Raw genomic sequence first — 25,522 nt, 5'->3', positions numbered from 1 at the left:
AATCTTAAAAGTCTCAAATCCAATTTGCCTCAAGTTGGATTTGAGACTTTTAAGACGTTTTTAAAATGCCACTCAAAATCAAATTCAAGATAAGTTTTACGATGACAAAAATTGAGAGAAATTTTACCAATTATTTTGAGATTTTGCAATGAAATGTACAAAACTAAACAAACAAAAAAAAAAACAACATAAAATTGAATTTTCCACGTCTTAGCATATTTAAAGCTTTTGACAGACTGATTAAATCATTTTAATATCAATAAATAATAATATCAACGCCCTTTAAAACTTTATTTGGATCTGCAGGAGCATTAAGTATTTCAATCTAGTTCTCAGATTTTAACCCCTTCTTTCCAGCCCCCTGCAGACCACATCTAACTGAAGTTGTCATGCACACTCGCGATTTTCATATTTTCAAAAGGATAGCAGACACCTGTGCACATTTTAACAGGCTTTATTAATATCATATATTTATTATTTCAGTTTGGCCCCTCACAAAATCACTCGTATCAAAATAAAAATCAACTTTTAACATTCAAATATTCCAGGCCTAACATAGCATCTTTTTTGTAGTAAAGTGCAAAATTCTTCATCACCTGAAACTGATATTTTGAGATTAATGTATGAACTGTGCATAGGTTTTTTTTTTAAACAATGCATTAACTGCTTTTGAAGCACTACTATGAAAAGCAAAGACATCCTATGGCCTATGCAGACTGATATTAACACATTGCATTTCTTTTTTTTAATGTCATGCCAAGCAAACAAAATTTTTTAAAAGCATCTATGCGTACACACAGACGCACATCCTAACTCTTTGGCTTGCGATGTTTAACTGTAGCATGAATGAAACAATCACAACAATCCATACACGGATTCAAGTAGTAATTACCCTGGCGTGTTTTTCTCCTTCATGTTTTACAAGGATGCAGATCGAAAGGCTTTCTGTGGTGATGGAAAACTGGGAAACTCAAGGAATTCAACCTTTTTTTTTTAATTAAACTTGAAAAATTTAAGGATATTAATTTCAGAATCTCTGCACCTGTTAATATATCAAAATTTCAGGTGAAAGTAGACCAAAGTTTATCAGTTTTGTTTAGGTAAATTCCTCATAATCTGTCATTTTTATTTATTTTTTTAGCAAAGTGGTATTAAATTCGGCATCGCAGACATGCAGAAGTTTTGCCAAATTCTCGTTGAGTCCTTCCAGCCACATTCTGTCATTATACATTCATGTATTTACATATACAGCAAACTGCTATAAAGCACCTTGAGGTTTAGCAAAATGCAACACAGGTTTAGCATGAGATTCACATTGGCTGATTCTCAGTGCACGGCTAGTTTTAAATCCAGCTTAAATCGAAGCTCCGTTTTCGTCCAGTGTTTCATCTTAGACTATTTAATGAGGGTCTGAGGCAAAATGTGGTAGCTGCTCGAGTCCTGAACTGTACGTGGGACATTCAAAGAGAAGATGAGTGCAACACTAAAACAGATGTTAGATCTGTTACACTCGTCCGCAGTTTACGGATTGAATCCAAAGTGCTTTAATAGGTCTTGTATGTCCTGTTAAACTCCCCTCTCTTCCTCGTCCTCTTCATCTCCGTCCTCGTCCTCGTCCTCTTCTTCCTCCTCGCCCTCTTCCTCCTCCTCCTCCCCTGGGCTGTAGAAGTCATCGGCCAGCTCGCTCTGGTCGTGTCCATCCTCGTCGTCCTCCTCCTCATCTTCCTCCTCCTCCCCCTCGCTCCTCATTTCCTCTACGCTGCTGTCGTCAAGGTCATCGTCGTCGTCATCGTCATCCTCCACGACCTCTTCCTCGTTCTCCTCCTGGTCCTCCTCCTCCTCGAGATCTGACATATGACCTGACGGATGGGGAGAATTTTAAAGTGGAAGTACCGCCACGCGGTTGTATGACTGCACACCAGTCAAGTTGCACTTACAGTTACATCGATGTCTGTGAAAACACGAACGCTTCACACACAGAAGATCGATACAATCAGCACAGTTTCAAGGTGTTTCTTCAAGGTTTTTCAAGGAGTCATGGCCAAAAACATGCTGTATGATGTCATCATGACCATGACCTATGACCTTTCACCACCAGATTCTAATGAGTTCATTCTTGAGTGGATGTTTGCGCCAAATTTGGGGAAACTCCCTCAATGATCATCTCCAGATATTGCGTTCACAAAAATGAGATAAATGCAAGGTCACCATGACCTTCACCTTTGAATACCACATTCAAAACAGCTCATCATTGAGTGTGAGTGAATGTTTGCGTCAAATCGCAATAAATTCCCTCACAACGCTCGAGATATCGCTTGCACAAGAATGAGATGGAGGTCACAATGACCTTGTCCTTTTACCTATGACAACCAAAATGTAATGTGCTAAATCTGGAGAAATTCCCTAAAGTCGTTCCTCAGATATCAAGCTCACAAGAATGGGACAGACGAACATATCAACAATCCGAAAACACAATGCCTCTGGCTTTGGCGTAAAAATCTGTTTGAAATAGTTGCAGTAGATTCAGAAAGGTGTCGATGGTATTTTGATTATTTTGTCCAACACAGTCATATGGTAACAGCACCACAAACTGAACCTTCAAAAATGACCATGAAGCTGAATCAATGTGACCTTCTGGTTAACCTAACAACCGGAAGAAGAAGGAGAAGAAGGGAGGAAACAAAACAAGACAAAGGTACCAAGTAAATTGCGTAGTACCTATGAAATGCACAAGGCTGAGAAGTTATCCATGTTTTCACCGTTTGACATGCAACCCAATAGGTCGAATAACAACCAGCTGAAAGAGGGCATATTGCCACCCTCTGTGGCAGTGTTGGAAATACTTCCATTAGTAACTTATTTTCCCCCAGTGCTTGTCTACTAGGACACGGACAGTAGTCATATTAAATGCCTAACTGACCTATAACTGTAGCTCGACTTAACTGTGCATGTAGACGTACCAACTGTTTTTTTTTTCATCTTAGCTGACAGCATTCAGGAAAAAGTGACATCAGAAGACGACGTAATGAATCAAAGTTACTTACACAGAGAATTAATGGCAGCAACAATATGACATGGCAGTTCCTCATCAAGGAATTTTCTCATTTCTTCTTCCATCATCACTCCAAGAACTTCGGTCTCCATGTCCACATATTCTGGGTAGAACATGTTTTTTCTTAGCTGCCTGCGGCACCTAAAACACACACGCTATTAGCTGAGGCTTATTGGATTCAAAATTTCATTTTTAATCGTCTTCTCTTTTTTTCAAAACAAATATAGAGTTGCAATAATTGGCCCATTCATCAATTAGTCAGTCAACAGAAATGTATTTAGATTTAGGCAGATTTGTCATTTTTTAAGCCAAATGTCAAAAATACGCTGGTTACAGCTTCTCATATATCAGGATTTCAGGGTTTCCCCAGATATTCATTTATTCATAATAGCCCGTCGCAATTAAAACATCCGCTGCCACACATTGTTTTTATATTTTTGGAGCTGGACCGTTCATTGGGAGCGCTACTGGAATATATATACAGTTCAGTGCACCACTTTCACGAGCACAGAGTGTACTCTGGGCACAGACGGAGCAGCAGAACACCAGCTGAAGGGAAAGTTAAACTTGCCCATTCAATACACTGGGTCTAAAAGTTTGCTTTCTGCAGCAACTGCCCCTCTCATCCATCGATCTGCTCTGATCGGATTGACAGATCGATTATCCACCATGCAACCAAAATTCCTCAAACTGCTGCTGAAAGAAAAAAGAACTTAAGGAAGTCCCGCAAGTGCTGCATTCACAGACTGGCAAAAACGTCCAAATTTAAAGAGGGGACATGATTGAAAAAAATATGATCACACTGAACTGAACATCTTTTGGTTTTGGCTGTGGGTCAAACAAATAAAGCGATTGAAACGATTGGCAAGATTAATCAATAATAACTAACATTGTAGTTGCTGCCCTGAATTAATATAAAGGCAGTACTTACTGTTTTCCTGTTGTTTTGTATGCCTAAAGAAAAACAAAACAGAAGTTTGAAGACACAAATCATAACCCAACTAGATTTTCACAGAAAGTAGTAAGTTATTGGTGCAGCCCTGCATAAGAGGGGCAAAATTGATTAGGAATCTTTAACACATAAACCTTAAATTACATTTTTTACAATGTACTAATGATGACAAACATGTAGCTACCGAAGATTTTACCACTAAAGCTGAACACTTTCCTCCTATACTACTTAAAAGACAAACTCCACCACATGCTTTAGAAAGCTCCTTTATTCTTTACTAGTTGGGGAAACGCTGAGTTATGTCTCATATGAGTCACATAAAGGACACACAGGTCTTACATTAACTACAACTCACAAGTGAGTTCTAATATTGCCAGGCATCCAACATATTTTCACACACAAAATATCAAAACTTTTCCATGACATTTCAACACACCAAAATAACTTTCCTTTTGCCCCACTCGCACAAAATTCCATGAATTTTCTAGTAAGTTTCAAGTATTTTGAGTGCTTAGCGAACTGGTTTTATCTCTTTCAAAAAATGGAAAAAGGCAAAGAGTATTTTGATAAGAAATGTCCTGCGAATTGCAAGAATTTAGTAGTTTCAGAAGATTATATTAAAAAATTATGTTACAGTATTATCATTATTTTTACGCACTTTGTCCTGTAATTTCCTTGTTTTCTAGTTTCTTCCGTTTTCTTTTTTTTTGTTGCTAGTTTGGGGCTTATTTTTAAAAAGAAATCAAGCCAATATTCTCTGTTCAGATTTCATTTCAATTACTTTTCAAAAAAATATTATTTTCACTAATTCCATGACTTTTTCAGGCCTGGAAAACATGATTGTGAAATTCGTTTACTTTTCTAGGTTTTTCATGAGAGTGGGAGTTCTGCATTTCTCAACATTTTCTAAGCTGCGGTCTTTTCGTATATGTTATAAAAACGTTGTCAGTGATGTAAAGCGTATGTGTTTGCAGGTGTTGAGCATGCGTCTCACCTCGATGAAGCGGAAAGGGTCGTTTTCCTGCATGAGGCTTTCGATGCCACAGCGGACCTCCTGCAGGCGCGTCTTGTCCTGGCAGATCCTGAAGATGTTCTTCTGAATTGCCGGCCCGTTGGTGTCGCAGTGAGTGCGCGAGCATTCTCGCAATCTGGTGACGAAGCGGAGTACTTTGGCCTTCATCTCCTCACCCAGCCTGTTCAGGCACTGCTCAGAGTCGTCCATAAACTTCTAGATGAGGGAAGGGAGGAGGAGGAGAAGAGGAACAATGTAGGATGTCACCAGGATTCATCTTACAGGGATTTAGTGGCAATAAGTAATTTTTTTATTATTGACTTGATTCAAATTTTGAGCATCAAACTGTTTACTTTTTGCATTGTGGTGTTTTTTTTAGGTTTTTTTGTGCCGATTTATGGTAGAAATGTTTGTATTATGTATTTATGCAAAGGGGGAAAAAAGACAATTCAAAACATACAAAAATATTGGAATATAATGCAGAAAGGCTCTCGGGCATTCTGTATTACTTTCAATATTTACTCTCCTGCAGATCAACTTTTCGTATGTAATGTTATCTCTGCTGAGTCAACACACGTAGGCATAGTTTACTTTTCCATTCACCTTTGTGTCCTTTGTTTGGGGAAATTATCTCTTTAAATGTGCATGTGGCACCTATTCACACCAATGATAATTTAATTTTAATTAATTATTACTTAATTTTAGTTATATTATTACCACCAGACTACAGAAGAGCTCTTTTCTCCAGGCTGTGAGAATCTTAAAATCCTCTTTGAACTCCAAAAGATGTAGCACGATTTAGGAACAAATTTTAATTTTAAAATTTGAATTTAAAAACTACCTTGTATTCTGTGCTCCGCTGCAAAACTGCACCCAACAAGAGCAGCCACAGCTGTGAGGCTTTTACAACAAATAATGATCTGACTCTTTAAACAGTCAGTGCTTTACTGCTCATCAAGTTTGTACCATTTTAACATATTTCCTGGAGCGTGGTAAATTTAACCATTAAGTTATACATAACAGTGTTTGTTGGGCCAACTTCAAAAAATGATTTAAGTTAAGCTCAATTAATCTTTTGAAACCTGAGCAATTTGGTTTGATTTCTTTCAAAAACATAAGGAGAAGGAAATTAGATTGTTTTTTCAAAGTTACAAAAAAATTACCTAAAAATAAGCACAAAAAAGTAAACAATGAAAGCAAACAAGCAAAATGACCGGAATAAAGTGCAGAAAATAAATAAATAAATTTTTTAAAAGTTTTCTGGAAATTTTTCCCTAGTTTTTGATCTTTTTCAAACAATTTTCTCACTTTAAAAAAAATAATTTTCAGGCCATTTTCTTTGTAACTTTTCATTAATTTATTGCAATTTGTGGGACATTTCTTGCCAAGTTGGTTGTTATTAACCCTCTCTACCCTGACAAATTGAAAGTTTAACAGGTGTTTGCTGAGCACAGCTTCACACACATGTATTAGTTTTTCGATGCCTCCTATTCCAGCACCCAGAGCAAACACAGCGACTGTAATGCTGCTGTCCATGGTGCTGAAAACTTAACTGAAAAATGAACTGACTTCAAGGCTTTTGTATGTGAGGAAAATAAAAACACTAAAAACACATAAAACATAGAATTAAATGAATCAATAAAAGCGTTTAATAGGCTAAAATCAACATACTGAGAACATATTTTTGTGAAAATGAGCTGCTTTTCTCTGTTTACACTGCTGTAAATTTCAGGGAAAAAAGGCACTTGATGACATCACTTTGGACACTGGGATATTATGATGGGCTTTAAAATAAAAATCTGATATTTTATAGACCAAATACTTAGTAAACTGCTCAAGAAAATAATCTGTGGATTTATTGATGTTGAAAATAATTGTTAGATGCCGCCGAAATTCACATTCTGATACTGCACATGACTTACATCTCAAACTGGACTTACATAAAATAATCATAAATAGAAAAACTGGTATGAAATCACGAATCAAAATTTCTACTGTTACCACTGCTACTTCAACTTGTGATAATAAAATAGTCATCAATCATTACGAAATCCCAAATAAGTTGTAGACGTTCAAGATAATATTATAAATAGTCACATATTAAACTGCTTTTAAATTCATCAGCCCTGTTTGACAAATGTGTGCCATCTTACCTTGTTCTGTCTCTCCTTCTCCTTCTGCTCTTGGAGTTTTTTCTCCGCCATGCTGAACTTCCTTTCAACCCTGTACAGCTGCTTGTCCAGCGTGCCCTGGCGAAGATGAGGAGGGAAAGTGCTCAGTGATCGTGATGTCACAACATACTTTAAGATTTTAAATATTCCAAAACATACATCGGCGTAGGGGCTTAAAGTGTAATTGTTCACTTTTGTGCAAATGAAAAATACAAGTTTAAATTGGCTCATAATGGCTTTCAAAACTCATGTTATAACTGGAATCTATTGAAATATCCTCTCTCTACATTTGTTTTTGGGACATTTTATGTCTTTTATTGAATTTCTAATAGTAGAGAGAGGGAAGTATTATCACCTGCAACACTGCAATAACTCTCGATAATGCTGTTTGATTTAAGCTTTAATTAGTCCCCTCATCTCCAAGGCTTCTTATCAAACACTGGCTTCAGAAAGCCTCTTATCATAGACATTGTATAGTTATGTACGCTCAATTAAAAGATATTTTACATACACACATACGTACACTGCCATCCAAAAGTTTAAAATCACCTGTAACATTCATGGTTTTCTTCCAATAGTGTCTACTAACAGAAGTTTAAAAAAAGTGTAATTCAGACATAAAATGCAAGGTGTCCAAACCATTCATGAATTTGTGGCAGCCCACCACAATAAAACTAAAATTATTTTTTTTAAGCACTTTTTCAAGTAATTTCCTTGATTTTTATTGTTTGTTGTTACTTTTTCTTGCTAATTTTTAGGTATTTGTCTTGTGCTTTTTCCATATTTTTTGCTAATTTGGGGGTAATTACTTTGGTTGCTCACGGCGTTCTTCCCATTTCTGAAAGAAAGCAGGCCTATTTGCTCAGGTTTCAAAGTCAATGGCTTTTCCAAAACTTTCAATGGTTTTTACTTATTCCATGACATTTCCAGGTTTTCCATGACCATGGAAACCCTGTGAATATTTGTATTGATATATACCGCCAATAAACCATCATGTGGAGGATCTTTCGTTGGTGTCCACCTGAGTGCTAAAATTTCTCATTTTAAACGCCCACAGCCTTATAGCTAAAACTGAAATATCAAATATTATATAATAAGTTGGGCTGAAAACACGTTGAATCCAACAGCTTTCTGGACTGAATATGCAGAGCACTGAACTGGAAGCCTCTCAACTCCACTGTTCAGGGGAATGAAAGCACAGGAAGTGGATTTAACTCCCCTACAAAAAGACCTCGAAGTCATGTGACTCCCTCATTCATTCACACGCAGCCACACACGCACACACTAAAACAACAAATGACAATATTCATTCATCGGGATTCCAGACTCATCACAAGACTTTGTGTGAGCCAAACAATCAAGAGGTGGTGAAACCAAATGGAGTAGGCTGCACATTACAGCTCCTCCACATTTATTTCTGAATTCAATGCTCTTAAATAACAAAAATACCACCCTTCATTTGAACAGATGGTGGATTTTCTGTTTTTTATTTTAACCACAAATATGATTAAAAGGGATGTGAGATTGGGTTCAAAAACCTTGCCTTATACTGGGACTGAAAATCTGAATTTGAATACTTTAAAAGACGTGAGAATTTCCTCAATTATCTCTCATAGTAATAATAATATAATAACTAGAGAATGCAAATTCTGGAGAAATTACAGGTGTAAAAGCTCAATGCTAAAAAAGCTGACGTTACACTGCAGTGCTGGCTCAAATGTTTAAGAAGAAGGTGAAGTAGTAGGAAACCTGGTAAACTGGGAATATGTTTAATAAGAATAAATGTCATTGAAATGTTGAAGAGTACCAATGATGTAAAAATACTGATATAATATTCCAGACTTTTGCAACCTGTACAGAAACCACAATGATGATAAAAGGTGTACCTTGAGATCTTTCATGGTGTTTTTTAGGGTCTTGATTGTGTGTCCCGAGTGTCCTCCCTCTATGGTGCAGGCGTTGCACACACATATCTTGTCATCCATGCAGTAATATCTGGATTTGCATACCAAATAAAAACAGGATTCAGATTAAATGCAGTAAATCTTCTTTAAATACAGTTTTGCACTCACTGATAAAGTGGTTTTCCAATTCGACTACAACCACAGACTTATGTGATATTTTTTTCTTCATCTTCATCTCATCTTCATCATCATTTTTCAACATCTTACGGCTATGTTTTGGCGGGAGCCACAGACAATAGATTTGCCGTTATGTTAAATTACAAGGAAGGTTTTTCATGAAGATTACTGTAACAATTTCATTACTTACAACAAAACTCCATGACTTCCAGATTTTTTAATGATTTTGACGAGTCCCATGACTTTTCCAGGTCCAGGAAAATGAGAATGAGATTAATTTTGTGACTTTTCCATGTTTTCCATGAATGTGGGAACCCTGAAATATCTACACAAGGCTTCTAACAGACAGGGAGAAGTCAAATTCAAGGACTTTTGAATACTTTGTCAAGCACTCATTTTCATTTTTCAAGGATTCATTTTTTTTCGCCAACCATTTGTTGCAAAAGACTTTTACAAATTTGTAAGAGACTAAAAATATTCAGGTATGTGACTGGCAAAAACGTTTAAAACATTCATCGAAAACATTTCATTAAATAACTTCTCCTCTCATATATAATCAAGTACTTTTGAAAAAATGTCAGATTTTTAAGGTGTTCTGGGATTTAAATTCGGAGAGCCAAACTGAAGTGCTTCAAGCACCTTGTATGAAGCCTGTAACACAGAAATACACGAGTGCACGTGACTCCTACCTGTATATCTCATCATGATCCGGGCACTTCCTCTTCCAGAAGTCGTTCATCGGTTCTGTCAGAGGATGCTCGCGGAACGCCGGCAGTTCCAGATGTGGCTTCACATGCTCCTGGCACATCGACACCTCACATTTCAGACACGTCTTGACCGCAAACGTTGTTGCAGCAGCAGCAGCAGCAGCAGCAGCAGCAGCAGCAGAAGCAGCAGCTGTTTCCTGCTTGTCACCATCGTCCTGAGAAGCAGAAACAGGAGACGCTCCTTCCCCGACAGCGCTGACGCTCGGCGCCTCGGCAGCGACTGAAGGACAGTAGTCACATGGAACAGCCAACAGACCCCTGGCGTGCTGCGTTGACAGAGAGGACGACAGCAGTTCTCTGGATTTTAAAGCCGTAGCGGCTGCGGTGGTCGCTCTGCGCCGGTGACGGTAGTCGTCTGCGATGTTGGCGAGTTTGAAGTTCTTCTGAAAGTTGGTGCCGCAGCGGTGGCTGTCGCGGCACTCCGGGCAGCGGAAGCGGCCTCGATCCGCTTGCCGCTTTAGGCGGTCCAGGCAGGTCTTGCAGAAGTTGTGGCCGCATGGAAGCAAGTGGGGGTCGCGGTACAAGTCCAGGCACACTGGGCAGGTGAGCTCCTCTTGCAGGACGCTGGACTGCTCTGACCGTGCCGAGGCCATGTCAGTATTTAAACTGTGAGGCCCGAGAGGTGAGACAAATGGAGGTGGTGGGAGATTAAAGGGTGGCGAGAAAGACGAGGACAGAAAGAAGTGGAAAAGGGGGATAAGGAAGTGGTGGGGATTGGAGATAAGAAGTTTAAAGGTGGGTAGAAAAGGGAGTGGGACAGGGGAGTGATAATTCAAGAGACAGAAAACCAGAATAGGTGGAGAGGGAAAGCAGGCTGCAGTTTCCTGATGTAGAACTTCACCCTTTGTGGATGTCAGGTTGCCTAAAGTTTAAGAAGAAAGAACAAGAAATGGTAATTATTAACATTTTATTTAAAATTCTGCTGACACAAATAGTCTGCATTTTTTTCAACATTAATTTTGAAGTTGTTTATGAAGAAAGAATTCTAAAAATTCAGTGGATTCATTTAGTTACACCGTTTCCTAACTAGATGCGACGCAAGCAAACATTAGCAACTAAATCGGTTATTTACGTTATGTCATATTAGCCTGTACAAACTGCCCACGAGCAATGCAGCACGATACAGCATGATGATACTAATGTGATATGAAGCAGAGTAAAGCAGCAAATTCATATATTTAAAAAGCTGGAAACGGCACTCCTGCTTGATATATAATCAAAATTACTGATTGATTATTAACAGCTTGCTGTTTCCTTTCTGCTGATGAATTAATCAACTAATGGTTTCAGCCCTGAATGAAAATAATCTTTAGTTGCAACAATCCCTTCTCTTTTTTTATAATTAAAGCTAAAACATAAATTCATGAACTGTTTAGACATATATAGATATACATAAATATATATAAAAATTACTCATTAACATAAATCCAACAAATTAGCAACAACTTATTGGCCTATGTGTAAAAGAAAAACAAAAACAAACATTTTATTTGTACCTGACCTGAAAAACATTTGAGACCCTTTGCTAACATTTTTATAGGAAGCATGAAGAAAAACTCTCCCTTTTGAAAATCACTAAACTAAAGGTGAGATTCTCCCTCCAGTTGCATTTTTTTCAAAGTCCTAGATACGTAAACTTTTAGATCATAGTATGCCGTATACCTTTAAACTGGTATAGAGTGGTATAATGCTATTGATCACATTATTCACTATGAAAAGCGTGTTTAAGCTTGAAAAAAGCTATATAAATAAAGATTAATAAGGCCCGAGCACCCTATTGAAATCACTATGTTCATTTGTATTTTTTTATACCACCAAATTAATCGTATTATACATCATTAATATTATTATTATTGTTATTGCTGTTATTGTTATTGTTGTTATATCATTACTAATACTGATATTTAAGGAGTTTTTATAGACAAAATAATGTTTCGAGAATATAATCTGCAAATTAGTCGATAATGAGAGCAACTGTGATGTGATAAGGCCTTCAGCAACCAAGTGATCTGCCTTATTTCAAGCATTTTGTGAGAACGTTAGACAGATCGACCCAGCACCAGCGCCACTTCCTTCTTCCATAATATACTGTCATAAAATAATAAAAATGAAACCAAAACAAACTAACTGGAGGCCTGAATTCAACATCCAAAAACGAGGTCTGTTGTTGCTCACTTAAGCTTATTGAAAACAGGCTATGACCTCAAGATAACGTGGACACCTGCCAACCTGCTCTGTGTTGTTTACATGAGACAAAAAGTGGTGTCCCAGTCAGTGAGCAGCACTGGTTTCCAGTGCTTCACCTGTCAGCCTGCAGACACAACACACGGGCCTATGAAGCTGCTCTGAAAACGGTGAGCGGCTGATCAAAACGATCGTTTATTTAGCACGTTTTTTGTGATGCTAGCTTCACAAAGAGCAGGTTAAGGGGGTCAACATACAATTAGCTAACTTGAGTCTCCGTTAGCTTCACTAATCTCCCCCTGGCTGCACGACGCTGAAGTTCGCTTCCGATTCGACACGTTCCCATTCAGCAGTTAAGGGAAAAGTAACGTTTATTGCTTAACGACTGATCCTCTACTTTTTGGACATTTTAGTGTTGTGATAGCATTTTGGACATTAAAGGTTAAGTCTTCACACTGTCTGAAATCCACTTTTACATTTGTTAAACCTTTATTCTATTTGTAAAAATGCAAAAAAAAAGAGGAGATTTCACTGTTTTTTACATGTAGATCACATTAAACAAGTTCTCTAACCGCTTCACTAATACAGGTCATACCTGGACTAGATTATCACAAAGACGGTAAAGATTATTTTAAAAAACAGTGTCAGATTTGTGAGATCGTAATTCTATTTATGAAATGCAAAAATAGGGAGATTTCACTGTTTTTTTTAGATGTTGACCACATTAGATTTGGTCCAAATCAAACAGAGTAAAAGGGGTAAGAAATCTGAAACTATGTTTTAAACAATATTTAGTCTCTCTCGGGTTATCTAATCCAGATTTGACCTGTCTAAATATGCTGGTTTTCAAGAGAGACCTGCTACAAAAAGCATTTAAATCTACCTTATAGGCATTTTCACAAAAATAATATCGATTTTATGAATCTGAAAACTGTGTGTTAAATAACATTTAGCCTCTCTGGGATAATATTGTCCAGATTTGACGTCCCACAGTGTAGTGGTTATTGACAGAGGCCTGGTCCAATGTGGTCTACATTTAAAAACGCACTGAAATCTTCCCCTTTTTTACATTTTCAGAATTACAATAAAGATTTCACAAATTTTAAATTGTGTTTTAAATAATCTTTAGCCTCTCTAGAATAATGTAATCCACGTTTGATCTCCCTAAATATTGCTTTTTTCAATAAACACCTGATCCAAAGTTGTCTAAAGGAGAAAAAAGCTGTGAAATCTACATTTTATGCACTTTCATAAACTGGTTATAAATAAAAGGTTAAAAGGGTTTAACAAATCTGAAACTGTGTTTTAGATACTCTTTAGCCTCTCTGGGATAATCTAGTCCAGATTTGACATGTCTACATAAAGGTTTTTGATCCAGACTGGGTCTAATATGATCAACGTGAAAAAATCAGAGAAATCTCCCTTTTTTGCATTTTCACAAAAACAATAAAAGTTTCAAAAATGTCAAACTGGTATTCAGAAACCGCAGAGGCTTTACCTTAAATGTTAAAGATGTTTTCACAACACTAAAAGGTGCAAAAAAGCCAATCAAAGCTAAAGCAATTTACTTTTCCCTTAACTCTCCCCTTAACTGCCGTATCGAAAGGTGTCGAATCGAAAGCTAACTTCAGCGTCGGCGTCATAATGATGAGCTACCTTAAAGCACATAACGACAGGCTGTTATCGCTGTTTACCTCGATCACGTGTGTCCTCGCAGGTTGTCTTCGTGTCTCAATCACAAACGACGAGGCTATCGTCTCAAATCTCGAAGCCGGTCTGCACCTGTCGTGCTGGTGCTAACATGTTACCGTTTTAAGAGCCGATAGCTGCTTTTTTTCTGTCCCAACACACAGTCCCGGTTGTTTTAGGGGCTCCGAGGACACATTGCAGTCACCCGGCGTTTAGTTTCTCATCTCGAGTTTTCGGTATTTGACACAAAAGCACGAGTCGACACGCACCTGTGCGGCGGACAAACGGACAAACGGCTAACTGAAACTAGGCAGACTGATGCGGGAAAATGCTGCCTTCAGGGCTCCTCGGAAATTCAACCGTAACACCAAACGGTTTACAGACGAGGGCGCTGTTACACCAATGTTGCCTTACTTTTTTCTTTTATTTTTATTTTTTATTTCCATTTTAGGGAATTATATGACATGGTAATGCCTGAGTTACCCATCATAATAGGAAGGGAAAAAACAGAAAATAAATATAGAAAGCTGAAAATAAAAATAAAATTAAATATAAAATAAAAAATACGAATATATTATTATTATTATTATTATTATTATTATTATTATTATTGTTATTATTATTATTATTATTATTATCATTATTATTATTATTGCTACTACTACTACTACTACTACTACTAAAAATGTCTCTGAAAGGTTTGGGGTTTTTTTTATCATTTAATGTATTTTGGATATGATGCAAAAGTTGTGAAATATTGCATTTCAGCTGTAGTTAACCTCTTCAAAAATTCACATAGAAGGAAAATAATCACATAGCAGGTTTCATTTTATTGACAAAACAACTGCATACATAATTTTCAATGACATTCTCACATCATGTGACTTTGAGACATTGATTTATATGAGAATACAACAAAAAACAACTAAAAACTCCAAAGGCAATCTAATATGAAAAGTTTAACTCCTAATTATGTTTATATGCAAATAGACTGTACTGGAAAAAGACATTTTAGGGAAAATGCTTTCATATTGTTTTTTTCTTCATCACATCAAACTGACTTTTTATATAAAACTTAACCCTTTAACCACACAACTGTATTATTCAAATGAACACCACCTGGTTATGATACAGTGGCAGTCCCTCAAGGTGATAAAAATCAAAAAAGTTTTCTGTTTTTTTTTATAATTACAAACAGGTCAGTCCAGTTTGAGACTGTTTAATACACCCACCCAGTAAAAAGAAAAATCAAAATGGTTTAATGACCACAACCTATGGGACCCTGAGTCAACAATACAAACAGTACCATCTACTACAGCCTCAAAAAGTACCATGCCATTGATGTCACACTTTTCTGACAAAGGTGACCTCTGAACAGTTAAACTTTAGTTTGCATCAGAATTATATAGTGTAAAAAATAAAATAAAAAATAGAAACACTAGCAGGAAGGTAAATGGCAGCAGCCTAAGTAAGTACACAGATTGGCACACACAACTGTCAATCATGATGTCAAAACCCCCCTTTTTTAAGCATAAAATAACTAATTAAAACCAAACTTATCAGAAGAATGAACCCTTGAACAAACATCAGCGTGAGAAAACGACCTTAAATGACAGAAAAAAAAACATCTTTTGGAAAAGTTTGACATTTACTTTGAATTTTTAGTTTGGCCCATGTCCAATCTGCTGATATGGAGGAGGTGAGGTTTATGACCTATGCAGCAGCTAACCACCAGGGGGCGATCAAGACGTTTTGGCTTCACTTTTGGGGAGGTGTCATGTTGTCTGTCTTTATATACAGTCTATGGTCCAGACAGAAATACCTCAGCAGTAAGGGGATAGGTTGCCGTGACATCTTGTACAAACATTAATTTTTCTACAGCCCCAAAGTGACCACTGTCAATCACTGTCCAGACATCTGAGGATACCCGACTGCGAAAACAACAGGACCCTGAATGGTGAAGCCAAGATAGAAAAGAGTTGGGCCAGGCACTGTAGCATCAGTTTTTACCCTTGCCGTTATTTTCTTCCCTCCAGCATGAACAAACACTTCTTCTTCTTCTTCATACCCCTTCATGCCATGGTGGCATGGCTCGACCTGGACTGGAAGAAGCATGTCTTGGATTTCTGGGACTCGCCACACATCCCCATTTTCCCACATTTTATTAATCTGGATCAGTTTTACCTCGGTTCTTTCATCTTTATCATCAGCATCTGCCATCCTTTCCAAGATTAAATCCAATCTTGATTTATGAATCCATTTGCTCAGTCCAGAGCCCTTCCCCAGAAAAAACAGAGGCAAAAGGTACCGGCCTCGAAGGTACTTGGCATAGTGGTATTCAAATCCCTCGAAAGCTTTCTCCATGAATGTGACATTCTGTTGCAGGTCAGGGTCAAAATTGAGGTCAAGAGATAGCTGGGCAGGCTCTCTTCTTGTTTCTTGCTCTTCATTGATGTCCTCATCATCCCAGGTTTTGTCTTCTGACCCGTCATCCTCTGTGGACTGTTGCTCCTCTTCTTCATCATCCTCTTCTTGAGCCACCTGCGGCTCTTTCTCAGGCCAAAACAACAGCAGAACCAAAAGGTAAAACTCAGGGCTTCTACGCCCAACATCCGTGTCCAAGAATCTGTGAATTATAGCTTGGAGTTCCTCCACTGGGGTGAGATGAGGAGAGTGATCCGTCCTGTTGCTCAGGATGATGTTGGAGAGGATGTACGTCTCAGCAGCTCTGACATCATCAACACTTTCCTCATAGGTGGTTTTCAAATCATCTTGGATTTTCTCTAACTCAGAGATGGTTATCTGGTCCTCCTCAAATCCAGCACGTCTTCCCTTAGATGTGAAAAGGCCATGATTTAGATGATCCAGAAGGCCTGGAAAGCTGTTGGTTTCATCAGCTGTTTTTGTTGTGTACAGTTTGTAACAAAGTACAATGTCCTTCCAGAAGTAAGGTGGTTCAAGTGATGTCATGTCAGGCTGGGAGTAGTTTAGGTACCACTCAAAAAAGTCAAACTTGGCTTCAACTTCCATTTTTAAGTCTTTGATGAATCTGTGTCTCTCAGGGTAAGACAGTACCCTACTGAGTTTCTCAAAGGTTATCTTTGCCACTTGAATGATGCCAAAACGGCCTCTGTTGTTGAAGGAATGTGAAATGCTCACAGCACCAGCTGCATCCATCATTTCTGGGCCCTCTTCTTTGTTAGCTTTCCTGTCCACATTTTTGAAGGCACTGAAGGCCACTGCTGCCATGTGTAGGATATCCTCCTGTCGCCTGGCTACCCACAACAAACAGTTTTTGTAAACCTGCCCTAGAGTGTCAGCTACATATGAGTTGTTTGGAGCTCTTCGAATGGCCTTCATTGCCCATTCTTCAGCATTTCCATAGTCAATTCTGCCTCCTTTGATGTAAAAGAGACGGGAAACAGTTTGGGGGAAGATGGGGTTCGGTTTCAATTTATTTGATGCCCGTACCAAGACAGACACAGCCTTGTAAAAATTCTCTGTCTCCAGTATATCTTCAATCAACCTTGAGAACTTGTCTCTACCCTTTTTTCCAAATTCTCTCTTTGTCAGCAAATCTTTGACAAACTGAAGAATATGTGGTTGGAGCTCAGTTCCACAAAGTGAGACTATAAATTTCTTTACTGTAGCACTCCGGTAAATCTTTAAGTCAGCTAGTATATTCACCGCATGTTTTGCCAGCACTGGGTGAACCATCTGTACCAACACATTCATTCCAGGTCCTGGACTGGATGTGTTGATTAAAACCGTAAAAGGCTCCATTCTCTCTTCAAAGGGTGGGCCTCCATGGATGGGATCAGGTGGTCCGAGGATCCTTTGACACTCAGACATCAGGAGGTAGGCCTCGGGAATGTATGCATTCAGCAGTGCCAAAAAAGAGAATAGTTGGGTGTTGGTTGACTTTCGGTTTTGTTGTACATACGGTTTAACATTGTTATCAAGGTGCTGGGTCAACCTTTTGATTTCCTCTTCTATTAGCTCCTCAGAGCCAACCACAAAGGTATCATCTCTGCTGTCAGGGGCCACCGTGTCTGCTGAGTTATTTTCCATGATGATAAACTGAGACTTTCAGATAAAGATGGAGGGTTTTTTCCTCTTTTTTGTCTTTGGTTCTGTAGTCTAGCAATATTCAAATACCTGAAGATGAGATAAGATCAGAGAACACGTTAATCTTTTAGTTTAACATCTTTCAAATACTTTCACCTTTCTGGAGGGTTTTCATTAGCCTCATTTGTACTGTGGCTCTATGGATGGTAATGACGGTCAATGTGTTGGTCCAAGGTATTTACACAACCATCAAGAGGATTGAATGATGTTTTGTGTGGACATTTATGGTACACAAAAGATGAACCTTAATGACTTAGATGATTCCATTACATTTTCACTAGTGCCATCATGAGGCTGATAGTTTAGTTTTTTGTGAAATGTCTCAATAAGTGTTGGATGGATGACCACAAGATTTGGTACAGATCCTTTTGGTGCCCAGATAATGAATAAATGACTTTTTGATCCCATGACTTTTCATTTAGTGTTGATATCAGGTCAACATTTTTAATTTTTCCAATTGACTGTTTCAGATTTCATAAACATTACAAGTGGGTCCAAGTTTATTTCCTGTTGTTGTTAATGTTTGTTAATGAAGCAGCCCAGACAAGCCCAGATGAAGTGTGCCAGACAGTAAAGCCAGTTTGACATAGAAAGAGTCATCTGTAAATCAACATCACAAACGCACCCTGGCACTCTAGCTCTTGTACATTCGGAGCGCTGCTGGAATGAACCATTGGGTTATCCAGACCACCTCACTCTTGCAGTGGCAGAATGTACTATTCCAGGTATAATCAAAATATGTTTAAAAGTTTTCAACTAGGAATGGATCACTACGTGATTATCAGCAATCACAATTTAGTTAAATTAAAAGTGAAAAGCCTTGAAGTAGCTAGTAAGATCATAGCATGCATCTCTAGATCCTAATAGATTGCATTAAAAAAATCTATTAAAAGAAACAAAGCAGTGCAAAAATACACAACACAAACTTATGGAAATTTTGTTACCTGTTTGAGTTCCAGCAGGTGTTTGGATGACTGAAGAGCCTGAGGATGTAATTTATAAACAGCGTTAAGTCACACCTACTTCATACTTGACATTCATGAAACCTGAATATGGCACATTGTGTTGAATGTCATTCCTTCTTGGTGACTGAGCATACGACAACATTACGACAACAAATGTTCTGTTGTTTGTGTGATATAATACTTTCAATAGCATGTGCTTGAAGACCAGATGCCACTTTCAAGTTGCGTTTACACAAAAATAAAAGTGAAGTCCTGCAGCTCAGTCACTGCAATGGTAATAATTATGATTTCCTGTAAATGTCGCCAATAATTCTAATTTCCTGTAAATGTCTCCAGACCATCAGAGTTTAACACTAAAGCAATTCTAATTTCACTATATTTCACTCAGGAGCTAAATATTGGACTTACATGCATCGGTTCACTAACATTGATCCATCTTAATAAACATCTTTGGTTAAGAGTTCACGCTATTCTCAGTGGCACCCAAAAGAGGAGACCAGGGGGGCCCTGACCTTCTGATATAACTGGAGGTGCCCCCTGCGGCTCTCCCCGACAAAAAAAATTGGATGTTGACATTACTGTTTTTAAGTGACAACTGTGACACGCTCATTTTTTAAGCTAGCATAAAGTTGAATGTTTCAAAATTCCACTGTTAAAAGAGACTATTTGTTGTAACTTGTAAGAAAATTTTTAGGTTGACTCAATGAGAAGACATGTTTAAGCATTACAAAATTACATCAACTATTCTTCTCAAATTCAGTCATCTTAAAAATTTAAGGCATAACTTTTTTGGTTAAAACAAATTTAGCTTTACAGTGGTAAATTTGATGAGGTAAAATTATAATATATATGAAAATTTGGATTTAATCACCAAATAAACAGTACGCATGAGTGTATTTGTCTCCATGACGTCACCCTGCAGCAGCCTTTGAACGGCTTCTGTAATTAACCACACCTGCAGTAAAAATAAAGACAGAATAATTTAATGAGTTAATAAACCTTGGTCTAAGTGCAGTTAAAGATATGTTTTGAGTAAAGAAGGAATTATTTTAAACTGTCACGTTATCAAATTATCAGCCTACTGATTGCTATACAGTAAAACAATAGTGATTCATGCAGTAAGGTGTGGGTGTTTTATTGCATAGTCTCAGGTAAAACTATGTGCCTGTCTGTGTAGTTCCATTGTCAAGATTTGTTCATTGCTGTCAGGTCACCAGAGGATTTTGACTTTTGACACACCCTGTTTTTCCATGCGTGCCTGAAACTGAATGCAGACATGCAAATATTTCAAACTATCGACTCAATCTCTCTTTCTCTTTCATTTCCTCTTCATCTGTGTTAGTCTCTCTTTCATCTTACTTGCTTCAAGAGTGAAAGACAGTTTTGGGATCCATGGCTGCAATTTTACAAACTAAAAGCAAAGATTTTTCTTTTTTTTTGTATTTTATCCACCATAAACAAGCAGTGAAATTTACAACTATTTTTTTTTTAAGATATAAGTGTTCATATGATCCACTGCGCCCACCTCGTCTCTAATCCAGCACTTCTGTGGTTGTGAAGGTTAAGTTATCCGTCCTGTATGCAAACTCACTAAGGTGTGTGATGTATATTTGACTGCTAGTGTACTGTGAAGCATATACACAATTACATAAGTGCATGGCAAAGTTAAGCCCTCAGATCTGTGGGCTAATAGATTCCTTTTGAAGATTTACGTAAGTGTTACATTTCTTTTTTTAACTTTCAATAGACATTTTGGGGGGTTCTTGGGTAAAAAACAAACAAGTCCCCCAACCAATATGACCACATATGTCGCCTGCCCTCTACTATGAACCACACTGTCTTAAAGCGGCAGGAAATCAACACAATAACAACAAAAATGGCCATTAACAGTCAATGTTTTAAATGTATTTCTCTTTTGCATCAATAACAAATGTGGTATGACTAACATCAGCATCAAGGCATGAATAATCACATTTCACAATTAACATGGATATCACCTAAAGGCAATGAGTTTTCTGTGTTATTACTGTGTTAAGAAAGTCCACTAACTCCACATTAAATAGATTCTCATAATTTACAAAATCATATAAGTTTGTAACTGTGTACATCAAGATAAATTTACTTGCATGCATTCAGCAAAAGTGTAAATGTTTAAAACACAAGAAAATATCTGCAGATATAAATCCTCTTGTATATGTAAAATATAATTTAATCCAAAAAAAGCACGATTGAATATCACTTCAGCATGAGCAAAAGGACCAGGTATCTAATTTATTTACTTAATAAAGCAGGTTAGACTATTTTGAAATTTCAAGAGGTTACAGTATGATTCTTAGAAAATTAAATAAACTGAAACTAGATGCATTAATAAAATAATCATGTTCAATTCTTCAACAATTCAATTCATTTTAACCCCTAACTCCATGGACACTTCTGCTCCACAATTCCCGTCCTGCAATGAGAGAAAAAAAAGTTGTTTTTTTTTGTTTGTTTGGTGTTGTTTTGGGGCTTTTATTTAGAAAATTACTTAAGTTAGCACATGAAAAATACATTTATTTTTAAGTGAAAGCAGGCTGGATTTCAACAACATCCTCAAGAAAATTTTCATACAGAGAGTTGGTCTACATGTGGCGTTTATGTCATCTGGTCTGAGTATTGAAAAATGAATAAGGATGAATTATTACTATAATTATTATCATTATTATGATTATTTTAAATAATTGCTTTGGTCATAGTCTGTGTTTTTTTGCAGACTTATCTAAATAGTTAATTAATATCTGTCTAATTAACAGCATTGGATCCATACAATTTCCTTCTGGAGGCTTCCATTTAAGCAAAAAATACTCAATAAGTCTAAATGTACTATAAATTACTAAAGGCTCAGTTTGTTCATACGTCACCTACACAGTCACTTCTAGCAAAACATATATTTTTGGGATCGCTTACTGAACTAAAGGGCCATAATTTGGGATCCAAATGGAACCAAAAATAATAATGTGTAACTGGAAAACCAAGACTGAACCAAGAAAGTGAATAAGTATACTTTCATAGATTATTGGCACCCCAAGTGTCATGGCCCCCCTGGTCTTCCTCTGCGAAATTATACTTAAACTGCTGACCAGGTAAAGACTCAAAATGGCTACTTAGAGACGTAAAACCACCAAAAATGACACAAAATAACCTCAAAAAGAGAGAAAGAATAAAAACACAAAATACATAACTAAAATCACCACAAAATCTGCTTGCTTTGCTCCTATGTAGGATAGGTGGTGAGGCCCTTGGAGTATTTGTGCATGGGGCCCATTGTCTCATAATACGCCCATGTGTATTTCCCAGAATGTTGAATTATTCTTCAAAGTGTTTCAATAGGTTTGCAATAGGTTTTCTCAGACCCCAAACTACCATCCTGTTCCTGAGTCACAGGGTCTCAGCTGATAAATGCTGATCGAATGCTATACTGGAACGGTGTCTGTGGTCGAATATTTTTTAAGATAAGGAGACTACGCTCACCTGTTTCTTCATGATCTACAACTGCTCCTGAGGTTGGTAGACGAGTTCACTTATGTAACTTCGCCAGCTGAGATGGAAATCAGTCAGCGACTCTTGTCTCAGTGCTGTCTCCAGCTGAGAACAAAAAAAACACATCCTATAGTTCACTGTCATAGTCTCCAGAAATAGCTTTACCTGCCCATCTGTGTAATGTTTACATATCTGTAAATAAATCATCTTTTGAAAAGCTGAATGACAAATCATTGTGTTTCTTTTATATATAAACAAGTAACTGGTTGTTTTATCATTAACCTGAAAGTGGCTGCTAACAGTCAAAGGTCAAATCTGTGCCACTAGTCTCATTTTCACTCAAACGCAGGTGCAAACAGATTCCATACACATGTAAGTATTCTTTTTTTTACCTTTTTCAGTAGTGCATCACTGACTGTGGAGTCAGTGAGGTCGGCATCAGAGTGCAGTGTCATCCTTATTATCATCTTCTTTACTTTAAGACCTAAAACATCCCAAAACAGAATCACACCGTTAGTTATTATTGTTTGGAAATGTAAAATGTGGACATACAGAGATAGAGTGTAGTTTGTCTGTTTTTGTTTTTTTAGCACGTTTGTAATTTCCACTGGGCTTTGCAGGACAAGTCCAACTCATTTTTAAAAAACCTGCAATAACTTTTTTGAGCCACTTGGTGGCAGCAGAAACAAGTTGTAACACAATGTAGATATATTATCTTCTTAAAAAGTTGTTGTGGTGACCTTGTCAAAGGAAAGGTGTTTAAAATTTAGGGGGATTCATGAGCATCCAGCGAAAAAGCTAAACTTCTGTCAGTTAGGACCCATTCAGTGGTCGCTGCTCAGGGGGTTTTCACCAGAAGCAAATCAGTGTTTCTTCTACATTATTTGACATGTGACAGACTGGCCACTCACCCAATGCCTGATGTTTGCTCACATTTTTTCTCTGATCTCTTAATGTGTGCTCACCTCATTTCTGAATTCAACTTTTCAGCCAATCAGCTACTTGACTAGCTCAGCACAGTGCTTTCGGTGTATGATTCAAAAACCCAAACGGCACCTTTCGCATCCGCGTGATACTCCCCTCAATGGCATCAATTGAGAATGCAGCCAATCAGAACCAGTCACTTTATTATTATACACTGCTGGACGGCACCTGCCACATTAGCCTGATACACAGACAGGCGGCATCACTTAAATAATACGGCCAGACAGAACCTGTCATGGTTGCATGGGTACACAAGGTACAAATACTCACCTACAGATGAAGAGGGAAGGTTACATGGCCTTCATGTATTGCACCTGCCTTAAAATTCTACACCAGCTTCAGCAATCACAGTAATGTTGCACAATATAATTTTGCAACAAAAAACAAAAAATAGCAAATATAAAATAGCAGCTTTTACAAAAGGATAAAATTTTAAAAAAGCATTAAAGGAAGATAATTTAAGAGATTTATCTTGCAGTTTTGCATTTCAATTACTCACCCCCCTGACAGACAAACGTGACCTTGCCCTCACAATTAGCTCCGATCCAGCGTCCCTTCTCTGACATCGCAGCAGATGCACAGTCTCCCCAAGACTGTGAGCCACTCAGCCAGTACCTGAAGGAGGTTTCTTTTCCATCCGACCACACCCAGGCATCTTTGAACAGCCCGGTCCACACTTTGTTTTCATCTGATGTTGTGGCTACATTGGCAATCAATGAGTTATCTTCATCTGTGCTTGCATAGGCCATGTCAGTGTGCCGACTCCTGCACAGCTCTTGACTGTTCACCCAGTTTTTCTTCTCTGAGTAAAACACATATGCTGGGTTTCCATTCGGCAGGCCTGAGGAAAAAGACAGGGTGATGGCAGCAAAATTCAATCAAATCAGTTTTTTTATCACTGTACATCTGCTGCAAAAATCAAGCTGTATCATTTACTCACGATCATAGCACACAAAACCTTTGTCCTCGTCACACACTATATCGATCCACGTGCCTCCTTCAGCCATCTCTGCACACTCTTCGAAGCCTCCTACGTTGTTTGGTTCACCGTCAGCCCACTTGGTGAAATGCGCCCTGCCTCTGCCATCGGACCACATCCATCTCTTAGTCGTTCCTTTCTTAAGCCCGATCCAGCTGTATGCTGGATGATTGCTCAGCGTCTGCACCAGTTCGTTCATGTCTGCCATGTTGTTCACAGTAGCAAGGTCGGCGTACTTGACTCTGCAGAAGCTCCGAGCCTCATACCAGGTCAGGGCGTTATTGATGTGGTGGTACTGCTGACGTACTTTGGGCAGAAGTTTGGACATTTTTTTAAAAGAAGAAAGGGAAGCAGAGCAGAAACATACAAGCTGTATCAAAACTAGAATTCCATGTTTGTGCCAAATTTCAAAAATTTCCATCCAGGTGATCCTGAGATATCGCATTCACAAGAATGAAAATTTTTGTAGGCTATTTTGCTCTTTAAGAAGACCATTCAGATGCATGTAAGAAGACCAGTGTTTTCATATTCTTTAGCAATGCCCTTTAAACTCCTTTGTTTAAACACCTTTATTTTCAAAAAGCCTTCACATCTCTGTGTGTAATTCTTAAAGAATTTGCATTTTGTCACACACATTAACAATAAGAAATGTTTCAAAATGTAAAATTAATGTTGGTCCTGAACTGGAACTCACTCTGAGCAGCTGTGGTCATCTGAAACAAAAGGAGAATCCCTGTGAAAAAAAGCAAAAAAAAATAGTGTTATTTCAATATTTTAACAACCATTACAGTCAATAGTATAAAAAATAGATGCTGCTAATTTATTGTGCTTACCAAAAAAGGGCATAGCACGTTGTAGCCACACCATTTAATCTGTGAGCCAGAAGATAAAAAAATGATACTATGCAGTTTATTTTTCAGCATAAAGCGCATCATAAAATGCATATTGCATTAAAAAATATAGATATATTGGTCCCATATTGTCAAATGCAAGAACATACGGTATAGTTTTAACATGGACTTACCTCTCTTGTTGATGA

At 37.7% G+C, this 25,522-nt stretch overlaps 3 protein-coding genes across 3 annotated transcripts; all 3 read right to left on the bottom strand.

The window, feature by feature from the left end:
- Positions 1-438: 438 nt before the first annotated feature.
- Positions 439-14,261, bottom strand: LOC121962544 (E3 ubiquitin/ISG15 ligase TRIM25). Its single transcript, XM_042512810.2, has 8 exons — positions 13,914-14,261; positions 9,958-10,897; positions 9,074-9,182; positions 7,170-7,265; positions 4,999-5,232; positions 3,984-4,006; positions 3,045-3,193; positions 439-1,859 (listed from the first exon to the last, which is right to left on the bottom strand). Exons 2-8 carry the CDS (start codon positions 10,626-10,628, stop codon positions 1,567-1,569), a joined length of 1,575 nt encoding a protein of 524 aa, XP_042368744.2. The 5' UTR covers positions 10,629-10,897; positions 13,914-14,261; the 3' UTR covers positions 439-1,566.
- A 457-nt stretch (positions 14,262-14,718) lies between these two features.
- LOC148185679 (sterile alpha motif domain-containing protein 9-like) lies at positions 14,719-18,063 on the bottom strand. The gene has a single exon (XM_088074092.1). It carries the CDS (start codon positions 17,977-17,979, stop codon positions 15,811-15,813), a length of 2,169 nt encoding a protein of 722 aa, XP_087930218.1. The 5' UTR covers positions 17,980-18,063; the 3' UTR covers positions 14,719-15,810.
- Positions 18,064-20,884: 2,821 nt separating this feature from the next.
- Positions 20,885-24,694, bottom strand: LOC148185678 (macrophage mannose receptor 1-like). Its single transcript, XM_088074115.1, has 5 exons — positions 24,445-24,694; positions 24,004-24,345; positions 22,913-23,004; positions 22,512-22,625; positions 20,885-21,453 (listed from the first exon to the last, which is right to left on the bottom strand). The coding sequence occupies exons 1-4, from the start codon at positions 24,689-24,691 to the stop codon at positions 22,527-22,529; spliced, it is 780 nt and encodes a 259-aa protein (XP_087930241.1). The 5' UTR covers positions 24,692-24,694; the 3' UTR covers positions 20,885-21,453; positions 22,512-22,526.
- Positions 24,695-25,522: the final 828 nt, after the last annotated feature.

The sequence above is a fragment of the Plectropomus leopardus genome, chromosome 23 (genome assembly GCF_026936395.1).
Source record: "Plectropomus leopardus strain MGB_pleo_1.0 chromosome 23, ASM2693639v1, whole genome shotgun sequence".
Lineage (NCBI taxonomy): Eukaryota > Metazoa > Chordata > Actinopteri > Perciformes > Serranidae > Plectropomus > Plectropomus leopardus.
The sequence above is the reverse complement of the archived record's forward strand: the minus strand, read 5'-3'. Positions and strand labels throughout refer to the sequence as shown.